Raw genomic sequence first — 25,043 nt, forward strand, 5'->3', positions numbered from 1 at the left:
AGGCATGTGTGTAAAACAACATCACATAGCAGTGGGCTGGCATGACAGAGTTCAACTTTTGCCTTTAGCATAATTTATTTTAAAGAGGTTAACCAATTTTTCTATGTGAGAAATTGTGACAAAAATAATTTTTATTTGTAGTCAATTTTCTTCAAGTTTTTCACAGCAATTTGTATAGCTGAATAGTGTTAGGACATACCACAGTCAGGGAAATTTTTGAGCTTTTGATACTTTACAGATATGGATGCAATCCTGTGTATGTGTGTGTATGTATACGGAGACAACACAGTACATGACAACACTGGATTTTTTTCTGTCGTAGAAATACAGCTATTTCAAGGGTGGCAGTAAGAGTTACACACAGTACTAAAACCTCAAGTGCAGAAGATGTTTTTTTTTCAAAACCAAGTACTTTAAGAAATATATATGGTTGCTGAGGTTGTAAATCTGATACTGCAGCTGGATATGCTATGTGAATGCCGGTTCTCTGAAAACTGCGCTGCTCATTAAGACGCAAATCAGACAAAGATTCGGCACATAAATCAATATAAGCCATCAAAACAGCATTTAGAACTTCTCTAGAGGTATGCAAACTCCAACAACTTAAGCTGTTTAGCTGCTGTGTAGTGAGTTTTTGGACTGGAGCAGACTTAAGTCTCAAGAAATTTATATATTACTGGGTACCTACCTGTATCTTCTCATAACTTCTGGTCCTGGCATATAACCTGGGGTTGCTGTGGGTGCAACTGGCTCAACATACAGTTTTGCTGAGCAAATGGCATTTCCTTTCATATTAGTGGCAAAGACAGTATAAATTCCTTCATCTTCAGGTAAAACAACAGGCAAACGCAGACTGGCACTGCCATCTTGCAGAACTTCAATGTGGTAGTGCTCTCCATGCCTTATGCGCTTACCATCTTTGTACCATGCAATCTGCATGGAAAGAAACAGCAGAATGCTATGTGAGTTCTTCTAAAAACAATGATTCAATAACGACGCATGCATACAACATATTACAGCTTCCTATTTTTCAGCTGATGAATTGTCACAGCCCATATATGTGCTAACATTAACATTTTTACTTCACACAAATAAGACTAAAGTAACATGCTTTCACAGCAGCCCAAAACACAAGTTTTGGAGCTAGAAACAAACGTAAAGCCCATGTCGACAAAGAGCAAAGTGATCTAGACTGGACTTGCTACTGTGTTCCCACTTGTGTGGGTTAACTCTGAGATACTCAGAAGACCAATTTAACTGGTAAATCTGGCTTAGCTCTGAATGGGCTAACCAACCTGACGCTATTCTATTAAGGGACAAAACAAAAATTCAAAATATCAACATGAAAGACTGGGATATGTCTGACAATGAGATGTTAAGGGATTTTTCAAGTAGAATAGCAGACAGTTTTTGAAATAGATTGATGTCATATAGGTTTGGGGTACCTTTGGCAATGGATATCCAGTTGTCTTGCAATGGAAAGTAACTCCTGTCCCTTCAAAGGCTCTGTAGTTCTTTAATCTTAAATCAAATCCTGCTTCTATAGCTTCAGATTCAGAAATATCAACCATCATCACCTCTCCATCTTCTTCAAGAAGTTCATCTAAGGTGGTCTTAATAATTCTGAGTTCAATTTCCTTGATAAGTCTTTCTTCGAAAGAAGAAATATGGAATTCCTATACAGAAAAGCATGACCATTAGTTCTGTGTGCCAGATAATGACCTTCTGAACAAGTGATTTGTACTGGTAAAATGCCAATATACCAAATTAGTATGGAGTGGCAGACATACCTCATCTTCTACAAAAGTTCTGACCATCACTGTATCTTTTGCCATTTTCTTCCTAATTAGGGCTTGTTCTTTTTCGTATTCTTTTTCAAAGTCACCATATGAAAGAGCTGGGGCTCCCTCAGCCACTTTAGGTTCCTGTACATATGCAGTCATCTGAGTTTGGTACATCATTTCTTGTTGCGATTTTATGTAGGCTTCATAATCAGCTAAGAATTAAGAACACATTAATTTTGATAAGCTTTCATGGTTTTCCATGGACTGAATAGAGAAAATAAGTTTTTTACTGTTTTTTACTGGTTTTGGTGATTCAAGCAGAATTTCTGTCTGTTTAGCCAATAAAATACAAACAGCAACAAAATCCAAAGACTGATGCCCTGAGATGAGCCTTAGAAACAGGTAAAAGGTTTTCTGTGCTATTTAAGTGTTCTAATTCTCAAAGTGGAAGCACTTGTAGAGACTATTTTACAATTTATTCACAGCAGCTCTGTCTCCTGCAAACTTTCATGCATTTTCACCAGGACAAAAGAAAAAAGTTCGCTTCTTTCTCTCTAATAGAACAACCTGTTACTTGACTAAGCTCCTTTCACCACATCACTCTCTGGATTTCTTATGTTATATAGACCGTTATGGATGTCAAAAGAAGAACATACCTACAGCTATAAATCCTAGCAAAGAATATAAGTCCTTCAAGAACCTGATGTCAAATACTCTGTCTAGCAGAAACAGAGCTATCAGATCTCCCTTTATGTTTTCCTGAATTGACCAAACTAAGCTGAAAATAATTTGCAATAACTTTTTTTTCCCTTTTAAAAGTTAATTTTAAGAAATATTTTCCCCGTTTCTTTAAACTATAATGTACCTTCTTCTAGTAAGGAGACCGTTGCAGAAGCTTCTCCATATTTATTTCGAACAATAATAGTGTATTCTCCGGCATCATCGGCAAAAGTCATGGAAATTTCAAGTTTGCATTCCCCGGTTTCTCTTTTGTAACTCACTTTGTATCTGTAGAAAACATAATAGTACAATTTCTCTATAATTCCAACAAACAGACTTTTAAGTGAATTTCCTTGTAGTTATACAATTAATCAGAATAATTCCTAACTTGTACAAGACAAAAGAAAAAGAGAAACTTTTGCAAGCAATTCTCACTCCATGAATCTGCAGAACAGCATAGGGAAAGTAACGAGGCTGAAACTAGAGTACAGGTTTACTGTCTTTCTGTTGTCACTAAAATAAATGGGATGCAAACAGCATTACTGAAATACCAGAGATCTGCCTACCAGACACAGTAAAATGATACATGCTGTGTGCCCAGTTTGTCCTAAGAAGGTCATTATAGCATGATATATTTCAAAAACTATACAAATGTTTTTTTTCTGTGCTAGAAAATGTGTTGCTTTCTACAGACATTCGCATAGACAGAATGCAAACATTGCACAGACAGAATAAAACAAACACAAAACTTCCTTCTGATTTGTTTTTAAGGATATGCAGCATTTCTCATTTTATGATCTTTCAAATATTTATATTTTAAACGTCAGCAGCCTTCTAAAGTCTCACATTAAGACATGATTCTATTTTTCTATTTCAAAAATAAAATTTCACAGAAATTGGTGATGCTATTTGGCTCAGTGTCAGGGACTCAAAATTATGGCTCTGTCAAATATTCTTAAAAACTATGTTTAAATAGTTTTTGTGCATTGTATTCAAAGTACCTGTAGCCAGTCGTTAGAGGAACTCCACCTTTTTTCCAGTAGACATGTGGCTTCGGGTTGCCCCCTACTTGGCATTCAAAAATAATGCTCCCACCTTCAATTAATTTATGTACCATAGGTTTTCTTATGAAGAAAGGAGGTATGGGTTCTCCCGATACTTCCTCTGCTGCAGTAGAAACATCTTCCATTACAATGTCCTTTGTCTCCACATAGCTGAAATAAGAGTCCAGTGCAGGTAAGTGAGCTGATGTCTGAACTGCTCATAAACAGAGTGCAAGAAACACTAACGACCACAGTAAGACCAGCCTAAGAAAGCAAATTTACCGTTTCTCTTCTGCAACAACCTTCTCAGAAATGGTTTCTCGAGTCTCAATTTCTTCTGAAACTGCAAGGCAAATATGACATGGTAAATTTTAAAATACCTTAGTAGGGCTTAAGCAGTGAGTTTAGTTGATGCAAAGAGGGAGAAGGTTAAATAGTTAGTTGTCTCAGAGAGCCAGGTACTTCCACTGAGGAAGTAAGTTAAGAGACTACATCAGCCTGTAATTGCTCTTTTACTCATATTCTTACATCCCTGTTACCTAACAGCCCTGGAATACAATTCAAGACATATACTCAGGAGTTGACAAAATGCCTAAGTTACATTACAAGTAATATGCAGTTAACAAAATTATAATGTTCCTACAGTGATAAACAGCACTTACCTTTCACGTGTAAGTGGCAAGATGTGCTGACACTGCCAGCTTCATTGGTAGCAGTGCAGGTAAATCTTCCACTGTCTTCTGCAAAGGCTTCACGAATCACAAGGCGAGCAAGCCCTGCTTTGAAAGTGATCTGGAAGTCCATTGAACTCTCGATCTTGTAGTCTTCCCTGTACCACATCACAGTGGGCTCAGGATGACCAGAGATATAGCACTCCAGAGTGACAGACTCGCCTTCAGTCACAGTCTTATTTTTGAGGCCCTGTATGACAAAAAGCATCAGTCAGTAACTACTTTCCCCACTGAACAGGCATTTATATAACAAAAACCTATTTGAATGGACAATTTTATGTTTACTTCAAAACAGTGTTTTGTTCAGCAGTGTATTCAGAAAAAAAAAAAAAAAAAAAAAAGGAGGTGTTTTCCAAAGGGAAGTATTTGAAACTGGATTCAGGATCTCTGAACAATATTGTTATTAAAAAGAAAATGCAAAGGTAGGTTGATGTTTATGCAGTTCATGACAAGAAATTGTTTCACTGCAGCAAGGTCAATCTACTATGTGATATGATTGTGAATAATCACCCCCAGAGCAGGTACTCAGAATAGTTTGTACAGAGACAAATCATATGGCTAAGTCTAATACAGATTCTAAAAAAATAAATAAAGCCAAACTTTCATGGTCAGGTTTTCAAAGATAAAAGTTAGAACACAAAACAGGTGAAAACATAGTGCAACTCCCCTAATATATGTACAAAGTACTTACTGAGACTAAGGTAGGTGGCGTAGCAGGGATTTCTGCAGGCACAGGAACTTTGGCAGTTTCTGTCACCTAGGTTGTTTAAATGACAATTAGTAAACCCCTAACAAAGCCAAGGACATAAACAGCAGAATTTAGATAAGATAATAAATTAGGTAAAGAGAACTCTTTGCTTGTCATAGGTAAATATTGGGTCCTTAGAAGGATTTGTGTAAAACAACAAAGATAGAAGTCAGCAGAATGCTGTAGAAGTGGAAAGTTGCAATGAGGAAACAGCTGACAAGTGAAGCGATGCTACGTTTGTAAGATGAACATCAGTCAAAGTGATAGAAATTTGCTCAATAACATACTGTGGCAGAATGCAAACCCCCCTCTCCCCCCCCGCCTCCTTCAGTATGGAGGGAGTAGGCACATCTCCCTCTCTCTGCTACTTGAGACTAACAGCTTCTTTCGTTTGGCCCAGAGCACCCTGGCCAGGGGCATTAGGAGAAGGGATTGCCAAGGCGCCAGTGAGCCGCTGGGCACCTGTGACGATGTGGGGGATGTTTGGAGGCTTCAGGGGCGCCCCACACATGGTGTGGGGGTGCAGAGAAGCTTCTAGAATTAACCCTCGCAGGATTGTGAGTGTATTATAAATTTACCCTCGCACAATCGCGAGGGTACACTTTCTGTACTCACTACGAGTACCTATATCTCTTTAAGAATAATCCCGCACCGTGTTCAGGCAAGTGTGTACTCCTCTGGGACTCGGGGGAGGTTCCGGCATTGTTTTGGGTGAAGCCACGTGCATGCACTCTGTGGACCGCCTGTTGTACCAGTTGCTGCCCCTTAATAATTTTCCTCAACTGATACCCGAACCTGCTAAAACCCTGTTTCTCACCGGTTTAATAAAAGTTGTTTTGGACCCTGTTGTCCCTTAAACTAGCTTCGGGGTGCCTCCGTGACACATACCTTTGCTTCAACTTCTTTCTTAAACACCACATGTTCTTCCCGCACTGCTTCACCTTTAATGCTTACACCTGTCTCTGCTTTAGTCTCAACATCATAGTGACTTTTATAGGTTTCAGCAGCCTCTCCAAAGGGAAACTGTGGAGGGGCAACTGGCTCTGCTTTTATCCTGACTTCATGTGGCTTTAGCTGAGGTGGTTTCACGGGCTTGGTGATCTTTTGTGCAGCAGAAGTAGCTGATAATTCTTTTTCCAGAGTAGCCATGGCAGATCCAGCTATTGAAACCTAGGGAACAGAAAAAAAGAGTTACAGCTTTGTTGTTCTCTTGTTTTCAGAGGAGACAGAACATTTCTTGAGCAGATTGCATATGTGCCAGTTGCTTCCAAAGCTATATATACGAAAATGACTTCTAGATTGCAGTAGTAGAATACCACAGATATAACAACTTAATATTATTTTTGATGTTGCTAACATTCAATTTTTTTTACTTTAGCATTTCATCTTTAAGTGATCAAGAAGCTCTTAAGTGCAACATGAGAACTGTCCTCCAAATTCATTCACTTGATGCCTTAGCTTTCAATTTAATTAGTCTGCAATAAACAATACTACTAACTAGATAACTGCCAGCAATTAAAATAACTGAAAAGATTTCAAAATGTTATTGTAGGCATAATAACTTTGGTAAACATATATAAGTCTTTAAAGAGAAAAATATTTTAGGTAATTTTTATAGTAATTATGTTTGAGGGGAAAACCAGTTCAGGTGAAGAGAGAAAGTATCCTTGAATGAGAAAATTAATTAAATGGGAACTTCTAATATTATGTGAAGGAGCTGAATAGAAGAATGGAAAAAAATAACATTAAAAATGGATGGTGTCATATTATGCAGTCTAAATTTTCTTTTTCAAAAAATAGCTTAGTATGTAGTAGTCTGCAAGGAAGAAAGAAGCACTGTTCCCAACACACTAGTGAACTGATGCACATAAAAAGATCGAAGAGTGATAATTCTGCTCTTTAAAAAACATTAAGTTGCATGATAGATGTTTACAATTTCACTGTTTTACAAAGTATTGAAGCTGCATCCTTAAATAGATTGAAAGTTTGTTTAAATAACTAATAATTACAAATCACATTTTAGCAGTTCATGTGTGTTTACAGCACTGCTCCTTCTTAGGCAAAGCCAACAAAAACAACTGTAGAGAACATGCAACTCTTCTTGGGAAAGCAAATACTGGAGCAGGAGGAAAAGCCAAATAAAATGGGTGATCTGCTGGTAATTATAAATTAGTATGCTGTTCTTATTGGATACAGATTTTACTACTTACCTCATATGTATGTTCTGGTTTAGGAACCGCAATTTTAGAGACTGTGAAGTGAGGACTTGCTGTGCGGGGTCGCGGATGTTCAACATGAATTGTTTTCTCAGTCTTGGTTTCTGTTGCTCTTTTTATCTACATAAAGCAATGAAAAAAGTTTTTGAGGATGTGATGCATTTCACCAAACTGAAACAGATTTCACTGGGACATAGTTTTTGGAAAATAATGCAATATAAACTGAGTCTAACCTCTGTGGATATATGAACTTCCTTCTTTTCAGCAGCTGGGATATGTTTCTCAGGAGGAACATAGACAGTTTTAACTTCTTTAGTGACAACATGACGTTCTGCTGGGGCCTCAGCAATGTGCTCTGTTACAGCATGCTCTTTATAGCCATATTCCAAAGTTTTCTGCTTTACATATGCTTGATCTACTTGTTCTGGTTCCCAGGGTGACCGAACACGTGCCTGATCAACTGCTGCAACAACTGTAGCTACAGCTTCAGCCTTTATTCCAGCTTCAGTCTACAGATAACATTGGTAGAATTTATACAATTAGTCATTATGTTAAAGGTTTGCATATCCAGCAAAGACTTATAAATAAAATGTTCAGTAATGTATATTCCAGACAAAGAGAGAGTGGATAGATACACAAAATTAATAAGGTAAACATCAAATGTGTTCACTTATAAATACACTTCAAGATTCAGTATGTTCAAATACAGAGATATTTTTTCTAAGCTCTAAGTATGCATATTCAGAACATCTCTATGCTTGTGTGCTTTGTACATATCAATATTTGTATTCAAGCCCACTTTTAATACTTTATAGTCACATTTATGGCTCCTTGTCTATGAGTACAGCAGGTATGTATATGTGCACATAATTTTAAAGTCAGGGTGTTCATCAGCTCCATATAAATGTCAGATGTTACTAAAAATGTAGAGAATGTATCTAGCATCTGATGTGAATGTATTTGCTAAGGAATATAACCACAAAAATCTTTATCACAGGCATATGTTAATTCAATGCTAATCTATTTTGAATGATTTTACAAAAGGAAAACTGAGCTTTCTGAGAAACTGTAAATAATGCATTTGTATCAGGACTTTTATTTGTTTGTAATAACTGATAATTACTGTCAATTTCTATGTTATCAGGGTCCCACAGTTTATCAGGGTCCTCCTAGTTTTTATTGATACTGTCATAGCTGATCTGGATGTAGCAACAGAGCATATGAAATGTATTCCTTGTAGATGGGAAATAACCTAATAGATCATTTCATGCCAATTTAAAAATCATTATTACCTTAAACTAAAATAACTTAAGCAAGGCCAAAATGTAATTGTTTACAGAGATTTGAGGTTATTTTTAAAGTGTTGTTCAGGTAACAGGGACCTCGTATTTAGCATCTCCTGATTTCAAAATCATTGCTTATAGCAACTTGAATTTGGCCCTAAATTGATCTAATCTAAGGAGTAACTGTATCCTCTTAGTACCACAGTATCACAGTATGTTTGGGATTGGAAGGGACCTCGAAAGATCATCTAGTCCAATCCCCCTGCTGGAGCAGGAATACCTAGGTGAGGTCGCACAGGAATGTGTCCAGGCGGGCTTTGAATGTCTTCAGGGAAGGAGACTCCACAACCTCCCTGGGCAGCCTGTTCCAGTGCTCTGTCACCCTCACTGAGAAGAAGTTTTTTCTCAAATTTAAGTGGAACCTCTTGTGTTCCAGCTTGATCCCATTACTCCTTGTCCTATCATGACTCCTCTGGCTAAGTTTTATATGCTATGATCTTTTAATTATATTCTATAAAAGTACTTCATTAATGTGCCATACTGTTTCTTACAAAGCATGTAGATAGACTCTAAATAAAAGCTGTTGGCAATGAGGCTCTTCTTCCACATACTGAGACAAAGTAGCGTCAACAAGTGTCTGATTGTCAGAAGTAATAAACCAGACAGACTTGAATGGATGTTAAAGTTTGCATTGTACAAAGAACAACACAATTCAAACCTTAATAGAGAGAGGTTGTTCTACCTGACAACCATAAAATCGCAAGGAACCATCTTGTAGAAAAAAAGGATTGCAGAGTCAGAAATTTAAACTAGTAAATCTTACTTGAAAGCCATTGATAAGGAGTAGGCTTTCACAGAGAAATCTCACTGTAGTCTTCAAAGTGGCATTTCTTAACAGGGTAAGACATAAACATCTTTATTTCTAGAAACTTAATCACACTGACTCTGCTACTCAACAATCATCCCACTGATCAAGTATGTTATCAGGAATTAATTTGGGGCCATTCTATTGTTCCCAAGTAGCTCTTAAGAGGTTAGGTTTGCAGATAAAACAAATTGTAACAGTGCATTCCACATCTGCAACAGCTATATTCACCTGATCATAAGCTAGATGAATTTGTTCTCGCTTGGCTGCAATTTCTTCTCTAGTTCTGGACACTGTGACTGGTGCTTTGGTTTTATCAGTGGCAATTATTTTCGGAACTACAGTAGGTTTCTTATCTTCCTTTTTAATCTAATTATTATGGCAGAAATAAAAGCTTCAGTTACATATGATCTTGAAAAATATTTGAACGTCAGGAAAGCATTTTGGAATGGAAACAGGGAAGGAGAATTAAGGGGTTAGATCTTTGTGCACAGCACACAACTCTGTATTATATGTACACTGATAAGTATTGTTACACCCTCTCACCTATTTAAATAAAAGTAAAGATTTATTTTTAAAAAAGTTAAAATGCATTTCAGGAGTCACTCAGTCTATCCCCAAAGGTCAGTCAGAAGAGAATTATGGGCATCCTATTAATGAAAACAGTTAGGAGAAAAAGATCAGATGTGGAATAATATAATCTAATTAATAGTATTTCTAAAAGCTTGTGAGTGAAATAGATCTTAGAAAAAATGAGCTGGAAATGTATAGTTAGTATTTTTTGAGGGACACATAAGGTTTGTAAAGAAGGAGGATAAAAAACAAGTATGCTTGCAATAGTGCTGTTCACCTTTTCATGGGTTATGCTCACTTGTTCTTGTTTGGTAGCAATTCCTTCTTTACTTTTCGATACTATGACCGGCGGTTTAGGTTTATCAGTGGTAATTACTACCTTAGGTACAGAAGGTTTCATATCTTCCTTTCTTATCTAGTTTTTATGGTAAAGAAAAATAATAGTAATCAATTATGCCTGTTGTGAAAATTACACAGCTTTTCAGGAAAGTGGGATAAGGTTTCAGAATAAAAGAAATAAAGAAAAAGAAATAAAAGAAAAAGACCTGAGAAAGTAAATAATTCCTCTGAACAGATCAACCTGTCTTACATGCTAGCTGAACAAAGGGCATTCAAAGTCATTAACATATAGCATTAATCTGTGTGTGAATTAGAGAGGAATCTTCCTACTTCCTAGTTAACTGTGATATATCATTGCTATGTTTGGAAGAAACTGCATAAAAAATGAGTACAACTGACTTAATGTTTACTCCAATCCGCAGATGGTACTATTTCATTGCTTACTCCAACAAACAATGGTTCCACAATATGGTCTACCAGATGCATTCAGTGCTCACACAAACATGAACTTCATGGAATCAGTAAGCATCAGATGAAATTCTGAATACCCTGGCAATAAAAGCCACAATGCTCAAAGGACCTGCAGGAAGGGCAGCCGCACTCTTCCTCCGTAGACAGAGATGCCACAAAGTCAGTAGTACTGGACTGCAATGTTTGGCTTATATCTGGAGTACCTTGCTTTATAAAGTTTTCATTTTGTCAGCTTCTCTTCATAGAGAAGCAAAGATACGTAGCACACTTGATGAAGAATGATGTTTTATAAATCTACTAGAGTATAATAATGAGTTAAACATCTGTAACATTTATTTACCGTTTCATGAGCAACGTGCACTTGCTCACGTCTGGTAGATATTTCTTCTCTAGCTCTTGATATCCGTTCCTGTTCTTTGGCTTTGTCTGTGGCGATTATTACTGTGGGTACTGGAGTTTTCTCTGGTTCTTTTCTTATCTGGATGTTTACAAATAAAGAAGTTTAAATTACATACTGTTTAAAAAGACAAGGTATGTGATTTCTGATACATTTGGAAAAGAGGATACAAACAAAATGAAGGAAAAATGTCAAACTCTGGATTTCAAAATCATCTGGTGTGGAAGCAACAATAACAACACAAACAGACATTTTATAAAACATACATATATTTAGCATTAAAATAATAAAACATTCCACAAATGCTTGCTTTGCTACTGAAAGCACTAATAAAAGAAATTGGATCAGAGAAAAACTGTCCTGCATCATCAGTTTCAGAAGCTTAAGATATTAAAAACAAGTTTTAAGTAACTTTCACATTGCCAAGAAGTTCCGATGTAATCTGCAAATAAACATGTAATTTTTTTGCCCAGCCCCCTGATCATCCTCTTTCTCAGTACTTTCAGGATAGGTCACACTTTCTTCCTCATGCATTTCAGATGCTGGTCTTCCACATTTGCCTGATAAGACACACGCTAAAATAATCTGAATTCTGATCACTCATCAGTATTTCCAGAATTGATTTCAAAGCAGAATGAGTTTTTCCTCCTTTTTCTGATCCACTGTGCCACCAACAAATAAAGCAGGCTACAAATGGCAAGCTTAAAAACAAAATCAGAATTTAAAAATTGAAACATTTAAGAAGTAGTTCCTATATGTCAATTCTTTAAAAGATTGGGACTACTATCTAGTAAATTGCCACACAACATAGAAAAAGAGATTTTTTCTAAGTTAATGTTTTGCAAGTTTACCTATCACATTCTTAGGTATTGATAACGGAAGAGAAATAAAAAAGGAAATAGAGTCATCAGCAAGGACAGATAGAAGAATGATAGCCGTGTAAAATAGAAGAGTGAACAAATATAAAAGGAAAAAATAATATTACAGTATGTCATTTTTCTTGCTCATAGGCTTGTCTTTTTGATGAGATATTAGATTTTTGAACAAGGTAGGGTATGACAATCATAGATAACACCTGTATTCACCTTTTCATGAGAGATGTGCCTTTGTTCTCGTGAAGTAACAATTCCTTCTCTAGTTCTCGATATTACTGTTTGTTTTGTGGCTTTATCACTGGTAACTACTACCGTTGCCTCCTTTCTCATCTGATTTTTATAGCAATAAAGAAAAAACAAAGCCTTAACATTCATTTTGACAAACTGGTCATCAAAAGAAGAGGAAAAGGAAAAGTAAGAGAGGAATGCAAGTGAAAGAAAAATAGTAAGGGAGAATTATTTTACTCCTAGTGGGGAAATTATAAGTGAGATATTAAAGGAAAAACTTAATCAGTGTAAGAATAATGTTAGATAATATATAACAAGGGAAAATACAGGATCACTTTCATAGAAGGCATTCTTAAACTTAAAAACAGTTTAAGAATAACTAGTTCAATCCTGCTATGACGGAAAGCAATCGAATAAGTGATCCACAAGCATTCCTTTACAGTCCAGATGCTCTAAATGAGCATGCATGCTTTTGAAGTGCACTGGGTAATACCTTGTTAATTTGTCACAGTGAATCATGCTTTTTTTTTGCATGTTGGATGAAGGGATAAAGGGGAAAATCACAGAATGGCTGTGTTCTATTTCTACCTGCTCGTGAACAGGTGGAACGTGGACTGCAGTCGTTGCTGTCCTTTTAGCAGTTTGCTCTACAACACGGGGAGCTGGTTCTCTCACCATGGCTTGATCCACAGCAGCAACAACTGTAGCAACAGCTGCTGTTTTTTCACTGTCCCTTCTTACCTATATTAGTCACATCAAAATACATTTTTTTTTCATGTTTTGCATACATTCAGAAGAAGCACAAAACAAGCACAGAGACAGCATGGTGCAAAGAAGCTTTCAAATACTGACAGCAGAAATCTCTCAAGAGCAGACACACAAACATTTTCACGCACAGCCTCTCAGATTCCATTTAGCAGATCTATTCAGCAGTGATCAGCCCACACATAAAGCAAAACCAATGCTCTTTCCAAAAATAGACTTTACCTCTCTATCAGCAGCCGCAGCCTCACCAGCAGCAGCACCACTAATGGTAACTTGCTCTTGGACCCCGTATCTCCCCTCCCATCTTTCTTCAGTTCTTATTTGGGTGGCACTTGTAGACACTCTTGTTTCCTTCATATGGGCTTCAGCGGTTGCAGTATATTCCTCCTGCTTCCAAGGAGGAAGGACTTCGGCCCCAGCTGTTGTCACTACATGTGTTTTACGAATTGGAGATGGAGATTTCACTGGTCTAATAGGTGAGGTGGAGATTCTTCCAGCAGGAGAAACAGACCTAATGAAAAAAAAAAAAAAATTTTTATATATATATGTATATATATATGTAATTAGTGTTATACAATGACAACTATATAAATAACTTCAGTCTGAACTTTAATTGACTCCCCATTTAGGGTATCTTCAGTACTCTGTAGTTTGATTTTCAAAAAAGTTTTTGAGGTGTTCTACTTGTAAATTGCATTTACCTGTTTTTAACATTACGCTTAATGTGTGTCTTTGTCATAACTGTAACACACAGAATCATAGAAAGCTTTGGGTCAGAAATAACCTTAAAGATCATCTAGTTCCAGCCTCTCTGCCATAGGCAGGGACACCTTCCACTAGACCAGGTTGCACGAGACCCATCCAATCTGGCCTTGCACACTGCGGGACATCCGCAGCTTCTCTGGCCAGCCTGTTCCGGTGCCTCACCACCCTCATGGGGAAGAATTTCTCCCTTATATCCAATCTAAATCTACCCTCTTCCAGTTTTAAGCCATTACCTCTTGTTCTGTCACTACATACCCTTGTAAAAAATATATATCTCTGGCTTTCTTCTAGGTCCCCTTTAGGTAGTGGCAGACTGCTATAAGGTCTCCCCGGAGCCTCTCCAGGCTGATCAACTCCAACTCTCTCAGCTTTTCTTCATAGGAGAGGTGCTCCAGCCCCCTGATCATCCTGGGCCTCCTCTGGACTTGCTCTAACAGATCCGTGTCCTATTACATTGCGGGCCACGGAGCTGAGTGCAGTACTGCAGGTGGGGGTCTCATGAAAGCAGAGTAGAGGGGCAAATCACCTCCTTGGACCTGCTGGTCACACTTTTTTGACGTAGCCCAGGACACATTCGACTTTCTGGGCTGCAAGTGAATGTTGCCAGGTCACATTCAGCTTCTCATCAACAAACAGCCCCGAGTCAGTCTCCTCAGGACTGCTCTCAATACACTCCCCACCTGGCCTGTATTTGTGATTGGGATCACCCCAACCCATGTGCAGGACCTTGCACATGGCCTTGTTGAACTTCATGAGGTTCGAACAGGCCCATCTCTCCAGCCTGCCAAGGTCCCTCTGGATGCATCCCACTGGTACCCACGTGAAACAGCAGCACTGGATAAGAGTCAGTGGACTGTACAAGGCTTGGTAGTGTCTTGGTGACATCCCTGATATGAGTCCCCAGTAAGCAGCACACCTTCCAGCAAATGGTGCCTCTGCACCTCTCACAAGATAGTCACTTACTACAATCACCCACCACCTTTTCTTAGTTGTGCTGGTTGTTACTCAGGGAGTAGATGGAGCTGCCTCACTTGGCTCCAGCATCTCTCCTGATGTGACGGCTCTTTCCCCTTCAGTCCGCAGAGCAGTGAAGTGGTTCTGCAAGGGCACTTCAGGCTCCGGGAGAAGCCTCTTTCTCCTGCTGGTCCTTACCCTTGTAAGCTTCCATTGTTCTGCTTCATTAGCCCTCCTCCCTTCTGCGTGTGCCGTTGGGGGAATTTTTGGCTGTTTGCCTGTGAGACCACTGCAGAACCAACTAACTTGTTCTCAGCCTCCCTGACGTTATGCAGCCTTCTCACGGCTTCCTGCAGCTCAGCCACCGGCTGCAGGAGGTCCTCCACCTGGCACACCTTTTGCAGGAAGGTCTGCACCTCTCCCTGCCCAAAGAGAAAGGTCTCGGCCGTTTCCTGCAGTCCGAGCTCCGCCTTGCAGCCTCTCCCTTGCGCAGCTCCCGCTGCCTGGAGGCATCGCCCACCGCTGGGACAGATGCAGCAGATCCGCCCGCTGGAGCTGCAGCCTTTGCTCTCAGACCAGCGCCCACCGCTCTGCCCGGGGGCTCAGGCGGGGCGGGCGCCCACGCAACGGTGCCGGCTGCTGGGCTGTTCGCACCCCGCGGCTTCCGCTCGGCCGGAGCCGCAACGCCGCTAACAGGAGCGCCTCCCGCGCTGCCGCGCCTCGCGCTGCTCCTCATAGGCGGGGTGGGGGCTGGGCGGGCAGCGCCCGGGGCTCGTCAGCGCCTCCCGTGAGAGCTGTCGCCGCGCACGGGCTCCCCGCGCGCCCGGAGCCGCTGCGCTGGGCGGCTGACACAGCGCGGGTTTGTCACAGCATCGTGGAGTCGTTTGGCTTGGAAGAGACTCTCGGGATCATCCGGTCCAACCGCAACATAAACCATGTCCCTGACAACCTCATCTAAACGCCTTTTAAATCCCTCCAGGGGCGGTGACTCCACCACTTCACTGGGCAGCCTGTGCCAATGCCTGACAACCCTTTCGTGAATAAATTTTTCGTAATGTTCGAGCTGAACTTTCCCTGGTGCAACTTGAGGCCCATAGCTCAGTTTGATTCCCAAAGAGAAATAACGGTAAATGCCAAAGGGTGTTTCCCTCAGGCACATGCTTAAAATATAAAAATAGATAATTAGCTTCCATTTGCTCTATCTTAACTCTCCTGGTAGCAAAAGTACAAAAGGCTTCCAGGCTGTGACAGTTACATGTTATATTGCAGTCCGGTCTCTGCAGAGGGACAAAATTATTAGTGTAACTGTTCTTTGTAAAAATAGCATGTGGCAGCCACCGAGCAACAACAGAAGTGTACCTGCTCCTGCACCACATTTCCATGTGTCGTCCGTAGGTGTGCTCAGGGTCCAGGCAAGCTTCTGATCAGGGCCTGCAGTTTTTCCCATACTTTTGTAATCTCAGCCACAATAATTGGTAGTCACTCAGAAAGTGCTAGTTTCTAAATTTGGATATTCCAAAAATTCAACCCCAGCCCTGGCAGGTAGTTTTAAAGCATATTCCAGACTGCTTTAACAGGTTTTCTAACCGAAATTTTCTCTGAGCCGATCTTTTTAATGCTGTATTTCTCAGATAGCATTAACAAATTGCAGCAGTAGGGGGCAGCAGTATCATTAATTTTTAGATTTATTTTCTGATGTAAGTCTAGAAGTGGTTTGCCTAGCAGTGGAGTATTAACTCCTAGTTCCATATGCGCTCTAGATGGCACTATTGAATTATTCTTTCATCTGTGCAGTTTGTTCATTATTGCTAGTTCCTATCAATCCATTTTTTCCAGTCCTTGTAAGTTATTGTCAATGTGGCAAAATTCACCAGCATACCTAGCTCTGGCAATTTAAATGGGGCTCTTTTGAGCACCCAGCTTGGAGATGTTCCTTCCATGATGCTGGTGCTCCAGGATGCTGAAGCTGCAGGAATTCCAATGCAGTTTTCTCCTTACCTGCCTCTCAGCACAGACCTCCTGCGGTCCCACAGACCACAAGCCCTGCGCTTCCAATCACTCACTTTCCCTCTTGAGACCCTTTACACAGCAGAGCCAAACTTCATTTTTCCATAACCACATTTACCTTGCCTACCTTCAAAACATTATTTCTGCAGTCATTACCACCATACACATAGAACGTGTTCACCTTTTTTACGTATCTTTCCATTCTATTTGCCACTCATCAGTGCCATTGCTCTTTTCTCCGTGCATCTAAAATAATCAAGGGCCAATTGCTCTACTGTTTTATTCTCTTTCCTCATGAACTTGGAGCTTTGAATGCTACTTCAGCTATGTGTAGAGCAATCAAATGGGATCTATTCTCTAAATTATTTTTTTCCATATGGGACAGAAAATTTACAGGAGGCACACACTTCTATAGCAGTAGCAAATATAGCACATTATAGTTTATGGTCAGAACAAGCTCAGACAATATTAAGCCATTCTTCATTCTGTACGATGTTCTCGCTCTACAGCATTACTGCTATATATGAAAGTATTCAAAAAGCAATCTTGTTTGAAAGAATAATAAGCTTACCTTACTGGTGAGGGTGTTGGTGCTCTGACATGTCTTACAGGTGATGGTGATTGTCTAACAGGTGACGGTGATTGCTGTCGTGCCATTTGTGCTTTTGCAGCAATTATCGGTGGAGTTGGTGATTTTGAAGGTATAGGAGGCATTCGTGGAGGTGCTTTGTGTGGGAGCTGTTGGGCACCTTCCATGACCATTTCAACACTTGTAAGTGATCTGGCATCAAAGTGGGCTTCAATCTTCTACAATGAAATCAAGAAAACAAGTCTGAGATACTGTAGGAATAATCATCCATGTTTTAGCCTTACCTGGTTTGCTTTTGAAAAATATACCTTTTCAGTTCTGGCTTGTCTTGTTTGTGAAATCTGAGCAGTCGAAACAATTGTCTTTGTCTTTTTAGCAGGAACGGCTTCTTCCTCAGCTTTTGGAAGAGAAAACATGGTCAGGAGAATTGCACATGGCAAGAAACGATAAGCAGTTGCAGAAATACATAAATGATCAATTCCTATTATATACAAATGTATATAAACAACAAAGAGTTAAGCAACCATCTGTTTTTCCTGTGGTATCTATAGACAGATAACTGAAAATAATATTTTTGCATTATTCCGTCACTAAAAGAAAGAAAAAAAAAAAAAGTAGATTCTTCAGAATTAGTCCTGGATCTCAAATGACTACATAGTCAGGAAGTCTGACTGAGGTGAAATCCAAGCAAGACTGCTCTGGGTAGCATGATTCACTGCTACAATTCTCTTCTAAGAACTGTCTTCATCCTTACCAGGCTCATTTACAAGACCATATACAGTTGTGCAGTCTAATATATTTATTCTATCAAGGCCAGTTTACAAATAGTACTCTGAGAAACGTACACAACAAAACGAGTATCCCCTAAAAGTATCCCACATTTTTTTCTGTGTCCTGGATCCTCAGATTAAAGACCCATCTGCAGAAAAGGTCCTTTTAAATTCTCAGTCAAAAATCTTTGGCAAATTTCATCAAAGATACTGCTTTTACACAGCAAGTTAAAAGCTCTTGAGAAAAAATAAATAAATAAATGAACTTGTTGATATAACTTTTATGAAATGGTGCATGTTGTACCATTACAACAATGAATGCTCTCTTATTTTCATGGCTTGTAACTTCAACTCTGTTACCTTGAATTAGCAATTCGGCTGTTGAAGTTGCACGTCCTACATTATTTGTGGCATTTACTGAATAGGTACCGGAGTCTTCAGGGTATGCTTCTGCAATTATTAAGCTGTAAAGGTCTCCTTCTTGTAAAATTTGAAAATCGGGGGAACTTTGGATTTCTACTCCATCCCGATAGAACTTCACCACAGGTGTAGGGATTCCAGTCACTCTCACGTCAAGTCGGACTTGACTTCCCTGCCTTGCAGTCATGCTCTGTAGTCGTTGTGAGAAGTTTGGTGGTGCTGTTCCAGCTGAAGTTTTATTGAAAAAATAAAGAGAAAAACAATAATGTCTTAAAAAGAATTCTGAGGGCTAGATATTTTCATTACTAGAAGTGCACAAGGTCTGTTTCTTCTTCGCATACTACCTTCAGAAACATTCAAAATATTAAGAGTTGATTTGTGAAAATGCAAACACCTTTAACTTCGTTCATGTGTTTAAAATATCTGGTACTTCTGATTGTGCTCAAGATCAGAAATATTTCTAGAATTAGAGATACACTGATTATAACCATACGTAGCAAGCGCAGTCTCTTGGGTATGGTCCTTTATGTGAATTATTCTTTTAAATATCATTTATATCATTAAATATCATTAGGGCCTCCATTCTGAAGAACTTTCTCCTTTCCTTTATGTGTAGTTTGAATGTAAGGAGTGTGACAGATCACATGAGCAGAAGTATATAGGGCTAAGCCAGAAATTTGTAATGGAGATTAAGAGTTTATGAAATCAAGATTAAACTTTATTCACTTAAGGTGTGATGGATGCTGTTAGAAATTACTAGTGAAAATACATGCTGAATTCTAGACCGCTTTAGAAAACCTAATTTGGTTTGCTATTTCTTTGCTAATCATGTGCTTAAGATCCAATTTTTTTTTGTTATCTATCTGTGACACTTCTGCTAGTGCTCTCTCACATTGCTAGCAGAGAGAGGTGCTTCATTAGCTGCTTGGTACCTGTCACAAGTAGCTCAGCAGTACTAGTTGCTTGCCCAGATCCATTGGTGGCTTGTACGGTGTATCTTCCACTGTTTGCTTCTGTCACGGCAGGGATCACCAGTTTAGCGCGGCCATCACTAAACGAGATCTGCACACCGGGCAGAGTTGCAGCAGAAAGAACCTGGCCATCCCGATACCAGCTCACCTCAGGAACTGGGAAACCTAAAGAAAAAGTAAGACAAAAGGAAATTAAGATGCTATGAAATTACAGATATCCAAAATTACCATAACAGTGATAGTGGAGTGCAATGGCATAGGCACAGATCTATGTCCAGTAACACAGTGGTAAAGAACTTCTTTTTAGAAGGATCTTTAAAATACATGGAGCAATAGGACAACTACACAGGCTACTGCATTTATGAAATTGCTTGAATAATGAGTGGATTGTTTGGCAATCATGTCGAGCAATAAAAGTTCATCAAAATTATAAAGGGGGTAAATTGATGCATGTGAGGTATTTTTTCTTTATTTATTGCTAGTATCTAGGTAGTATTACTAATGACATTATGCAGTCTATTAGTATGGAGACGAAGTAAAAACCAGAGCTCCCAACCAAGTTAAGTAGTTGTCCTAACACTAAATTATTTTAGAAAATGAACTGACAGAAAAAGTGATTGTGACTGTTGTAGGCGTTAATATTAAGTGCTATTAAAGTGCTTTGGATTTTGTTTGTTTGTTTCTGAAGTGAATTCAGTTTGAGATTGCTGGAAAGCAGCCAGCTGGAATCAGCTGATCTTTTGTTTTTCAAATATATTATCCTTTTGTTGTTCAGGATCATGGGCAGAAGAGTTACACCTGTATCTACAGCTGGTTTTTTATCTTTAAATGGTGATTTTAGATTCCTGATGGAATTTGTCTTCCCAGTATTCGACTCAACCAACTTAATTGAACAACCGAAATCCATTTGATGACCGGGTAAAATATTTAAATAAACCACATGAGGAGAACAGCTAATTTAAGGAGACAGGTTCAGCTCAAAGTCTTTTTTGTAGTCCTAGAATACCATTTCTCCAAAATGAAAATCCCTGCAAATTTGCTTCATGTATTTCTCCACTCAAGCCAAATCACCAGCTGCACTGCACAGGGGCTCAGGAATGGTATCTGAGCCTGTGCTTACTAGAGCTGCTCTCATCTTCCTAGTTCCATTCCCTGTGGTTTGGAAAATCCCAGGACCACAGAATTCTGCTCCATTTCTAGAGCATTCGTCCTATAAACTCATTTAATTATTTGGGGGATTAATGTCCCAGGTATATGATCGTGTGAAACTAAAATGAGAGAGGAGTTAAGATATGCAGATTGAAGCTTTTACTGGTTGTCTGCAGTAACACCAGACTTGGTTAGGGAAGCTTTAAATTTTGCTCATAGTTGAAAAACTGATTTTTAGATATATGTAAAAGAGAAACACACTCACAGAGGATGTAACCACTTTTAGAGATTAGAAATCAAAATGGTAAAAGTACATTTAAGCATTGTTTAATTTCACAGATGGAAGTTATCAAACAGCCCTGATGGGGCTAATATAATTCAGTTTTGTATTACTGGTATACAACAACTTGGGCATTATCACCATAAACATAGGCTATCCAGCAGATCCTACTTTCATTCAGAGCTATGTGTCTTCAACATTCGTAAAATGAGTCTCAAAATGTTTAAAGCTAAGCTACCAAAAATCTTGCTGTCAATAGTGAATTTCTTGAAAGATTACCAAAATACCTTATTTTCTTGTTGCAGCATCATATGATGATTAGCAAACAACATTTTGTGTGATAGGTTGAACAAAGCCTACGTTTTTAAAAATTGAGTCTAATTTGATGTCTCAAACTGGTATGTTCAAGGGATTAAAAGTTAGAAGCCATTTTGAAAATCTGAGCATGAATTCATAATAAAAGAAATCCAGATTCTCGAACACATCAGTGAACAAGCTCAACCCTTGATCAGTGCTATGGAGACATGAGGATGGGCACAGTTCTAATGCCAGCAGCACAGTCGACTTTCCTGACAGTGACGTGCTATCTCATGTCCCCTCAGTCAATGCTCACCCAGTGGGGCTCCCCCCATGACAATGTCCTGGCTGCTCTCGCATTTACCACTTGCAATCACAGGGTTTGTGTGTTCTGCGCTTTCTGAGCGCAAGGGGAGGTACTGGGGATTTTTGTCCGATATCAGACCCTTGTAAAGTTACACTTAATTCACATTCTGATACAACAGTACAATTCATTTGTTCTAGTTTATGGACTGCAAAATTGCATCTCAGGTGGTTGCTAAGCTCTTTTTGGTACTCTTAGATTAACCTGTCTCTTCACATTGGAACTGTAGCTCTCTTAATACTTATATATAGAGAGGGCAGTGTTATCAGAGATAAACAGAAAATCTGAATTTCACATTCACAATAATTCATAACAGACAGGAAGAGCGGACAGCGTAGCAGAACAAAACTTTGTAGTCCATTATGTATGTAATTAGTTCAAGAAATAAAACTTCCATATTTTTTATGCACTAGAAAAATTAAATACCAAGTCACTATCATATCTGTTGATCTTGGTGGGTGCTTCTGAGGAAAGAAAGATATTCCAGAATACCACACTGTGAATAAAAGCTAACAGGAGATTGCCTTCTATGATATTTGGGACAAAAATACAAATATAAGCTATCAGAAAAATTGCTGCATCTCCTCTTAGTAAGAAGTTCCCCTCCCAAGTACTCCAGGATATCACAGAAATGAAAATAGCCAAAATCACTACATTGAGCCATAACATTATCATCTTAACTTGTTCTAATGATACATTTCTATGTTTGTAATAATACTAGAAATTGTAATCATTGATGGAAAGAAACTTTTCATAGAAAATTTACAGTGTGCAGACAAGAGAAGGTCAAGGCAATTAACTGAGGGGTAGAGGGCCAAATAACAGAATAAGACATGAAAAAATATCATGGATATAGACTACAGGACATGTTCAAACACCCCATTTGAACCTTGGGTGAATCAGTGTTAACCAAAGGGACCAAGGGATTAACCACAGAGGACCACAGATGTCAGAGATCTTTATAGTTGGAAGATCATATGTTTGCACCTGTCACAGAGCATCTGGGTAGTGTTTTATGGTATGTGGGTCATCACATTGCTAATGCCTGTAAGACAATATAATTCCATCAGCAGGAGCACATGCCATTTCTCCTTCGTCACTGCCGAGATCAGAGGCACTCTTGGAACAGGGTGTTGGTTATCTGGTAAAGTTATTTCGGGGATTTGCTTGGGGTTTTGCACAAGAAAGGGTGTTTTAATAGTGTGTGAACTGGCAAAATGAAGTGTCCTTTAAAATCATGTGGCATCTTTAAATTACATCAACAAATTACATTAATCCAGCCATGTGCTACCATCATGATCATGATACACATATACCTAGCAACTAGGGTTTTCTACCCTCTTCAGTGGGCACATAGACCTGGATTTCATGCTTTTAAGACCCCTGCCAGAATTCTGAAGTTTAGTGAACTCAAGAGCACAGAAGGTAGAAATAAAGATTAGCCAGAGTAAGGCTTAGCACTAGGTCAATGAAGAACTAGTATATGCTTTGCCTTTTGCACCTTGGCTCCTAATTCTGTCTGATCATCATCCAAACAAGACTATTCTCTCTCCAACCCTTATGAATTTCCCTTATTAGCACAGTAAGTATTTTTATGTAAATAGTTTGAATACTATTTCCCCCCAGTTTTGATTAACTTAACATACAAGAGAATTAGACACCAGTCTTACTGGCAGAATAATTTGCTATTGCCTGAGCAACCTTGTAATTTATGCAGAATGTTTGTGGGCATCTGACAGCACCTCATAGCACTGATCAGTACTGTGTGATGTGAATATATGTTCATATTCCAACACCGATCTTTACCCATTCAGATCAGATTATGATCCAAGAAAAGTGTTATCATTTGTCTTAGCAAATATTACTAAAAAGAATAGTAAAAAATAATCAATCTTACAAGAATGAATCAAATCCTTACCACTAATATGAGCCTCAAAGGTTGCGGCACTACCCTCCAGTGCCACAACACTTTGTAATGGCTGTGTAAATGTTGGTGCTTTTGTCGTCATCTTTACAGGCACTCTGAAAGCAAGAAAAACGTAATTAGAAATCAATGGTGAAATTGTTATTTTACGCACAACATTCTTTCTAGGTTTTAGGAATATTTGTAATTATTTTAATAACGATTTACTTTTCTCAGTTTTAGATCATATTGAGCTGGTGAAACATGAAGACTGTACATTTTAACCAAGTTGTATAGCAAATTACTCTTAGGGCACACTTGGCTTAGATGGATGTGGAACTGTTATATTTAGTGAAGCTGTGATTTGGCATTACAAGTATGCAGCAGGAGAAAAAGTTCTGCTTGACTCATTGCATGACCTTGTGCAGGTCATCTAACCTCTATTTGTCCATTAATCTCCTTTATCTAAAGATAAAAAAATCTCCATGTAATTTTTTTTTTTTAATTTAAAAATATTTTGTTAGTGCAAAGTAATTCCATTCTCTAATGGGAAGACAACCAGGTCACTAAGTAGCAACTGAAAAATATGTGAAGGTCTGCAATCTATTTGGCTTTGAAAGAGTGACAGGAGGCTTTCTTTTAAAAGCGGTCTGTAAGTAGCAAATAATTTCATTTTACACAGAAACATTGGCATTAAATATGCAGATAAAATTCTACTCTTTCTTAGAGAGTACCTCAGTGGCATTTTGAATATGGGAAGACAGCCACATTCGAAATGTGAGCTAGGATATAAGGTAGCCACTGACACTGATGGTTTGAACAACTGCAGATCCATGTGAAATCCGAAAGAAAAATAGTTCACTTTCTCTTCATATGCCACAAGATCCTACTTTGAAATAGCACACTGCCACTAGAAAAGCTGCTGTATTGTGAATATAAAATATTTAGATGAACATATTTATTTACTGATGCTGAATTGTGCAGGTTTTGAAAATGTAGCTACTATCTTCTTAACAGTACCATACATCTATTAAAGTTACAATTTTTCTCATTAAGAAACTCCCCTGAGAGTTTATCATGTCTTACTAAACAAGGGTTAAACCCATAATCTTTTCAAGCCAATCTCACACATTTACTGTTGTTTATTTTGGCTTTTGTGCCTGATTCTGTGTCAGTCCCAGGCTCACAAATTAGTAAGAAAGTGAAATTTCTTTCACTATGAGCCAAATTTATGCTACCTTTCAAAGGGGTAAAATTTCTTCATTACATGAGTTTCTTCATTGAAATCAGTATCTGATGCCTACATACAATAAGTGCATAAGGGCAGACCTGGATATTGGTTTGGGATTTTGAGCTGCTTTTTATTGCCTTTACTGGTTATCTGGATACTTGTTCCAGTTTGACAGAGGAACAGCCTTTTATCAAAGCCTTTCTGCTTTGAAGGTGAGGGAAAATGAGTTCAAATTAGAAATGACAAACAATTCACCACAACATAACACAGTTTTCTGAAAGGAACATGAAGACAAATATCTGTCA

General features: G+C 38.6%; 1 protein-coding gene across 4 annotated transcripts in view; it reads right to left on the reverse strand.

Moving 5' to 3' along the window:
- The window catches only part of TTN (titin), a 246,538-nt gene that overhangs the window by 220,540 nt on the left and 955 nt on the right, over positions 1-25,043 (reverse strand). For 3 of the 4 annotated variants that reach the window (XM_071811134.1, XM_071811136.1, XM_071811133.1), the window contains exons 2-23: positions 23,523-23,626; positions 19,476-19,679; positions 18,484-18,771; positions 17,662-17,750; positions 17,336-17,571; positions 13,261-13,549; positions 12,862-13,014; positions 12,256-12,375; positions 11,114-11,251; positions 10,241-10,378; positions 9,622-9,759; positions 7,476-7,751; positions 7,237-7,362; positions 5,915-6,196; positions 4,970-5,035; positions 4,210-4,468; positions 3,830-3,890; positions 3,506-3,718; positions 2,650-2,792; positions 1,791-1,996; positions 1,446-1,676; positions 689-933 (exon numbers count right to left, since the gene is read on the reverse strand). In XM_071811134.1, the coding sequence (XP_071667235.1) occupies positions 689-933; positions 1,446-1,676; positions 1,791-1,996; positions 2,650-2,792; positions 3,506-3,718; positions 3,830-3,890; positions 4,210-4,468; positions 4,970-5,035; positions 5,915-6,196; positions 7,237-7,362; positions 7,476-7,751; positions 9,622-9,759; positions 10,241-10,378; positions 11,114-11,251; positions 12,256-12,375; positions 12,862-13,014; positions 13,261-13,549; positions 17,336-17,571; positions 17,662-17,750; positions 18,484-18,771; positions 19,476-19,679; positions 23,523-23,613 (3,992 nt within the window). In that variant the 5' untranslated portion in view covers positions 23,614-23,626. The remainder of the gene's footprint in view (positions 1-688; positions 934-1,445; positions 1,677-1,790; positions 1,997-2,649; positions 2,793-3,505; positions 3,719-3,829; positions 3,891-4,209; positions 4,469-4,969; positions 5,036-5,914; positions 6,197-7,236; positions 7,363-7,475; positions 7,752-9,621; positions 9,760-10,240; positions 10,379-11,113; positions 11,252-12,255; positions 12,376-12,861; positions 13,015-13,260; positions 13,550-17,335; positions 17,572-17,661; positions 17,751-18,483; positions 18,772-19,475; positions 19,680-23,522; positions 23,627-25,043) is intronic. The other variant, XM_071811135.1, reaches the window with a different exon arrangement.

Source organism: Patagioenas fasciata, chromosome 7 (assembly GCF_037038585.1).
Source record: "Patagioenas fasciata isolate bPatFas1 chromosome 7, bPatFas1.hap1, whole genome shotgun sequence".
NCBI classification, from domain to species: Eukaryota; Metazoa; Chordata; class Aves; order Columbiformes; family Columbidae; genus Patagioenas; species Patagioenas fasciata.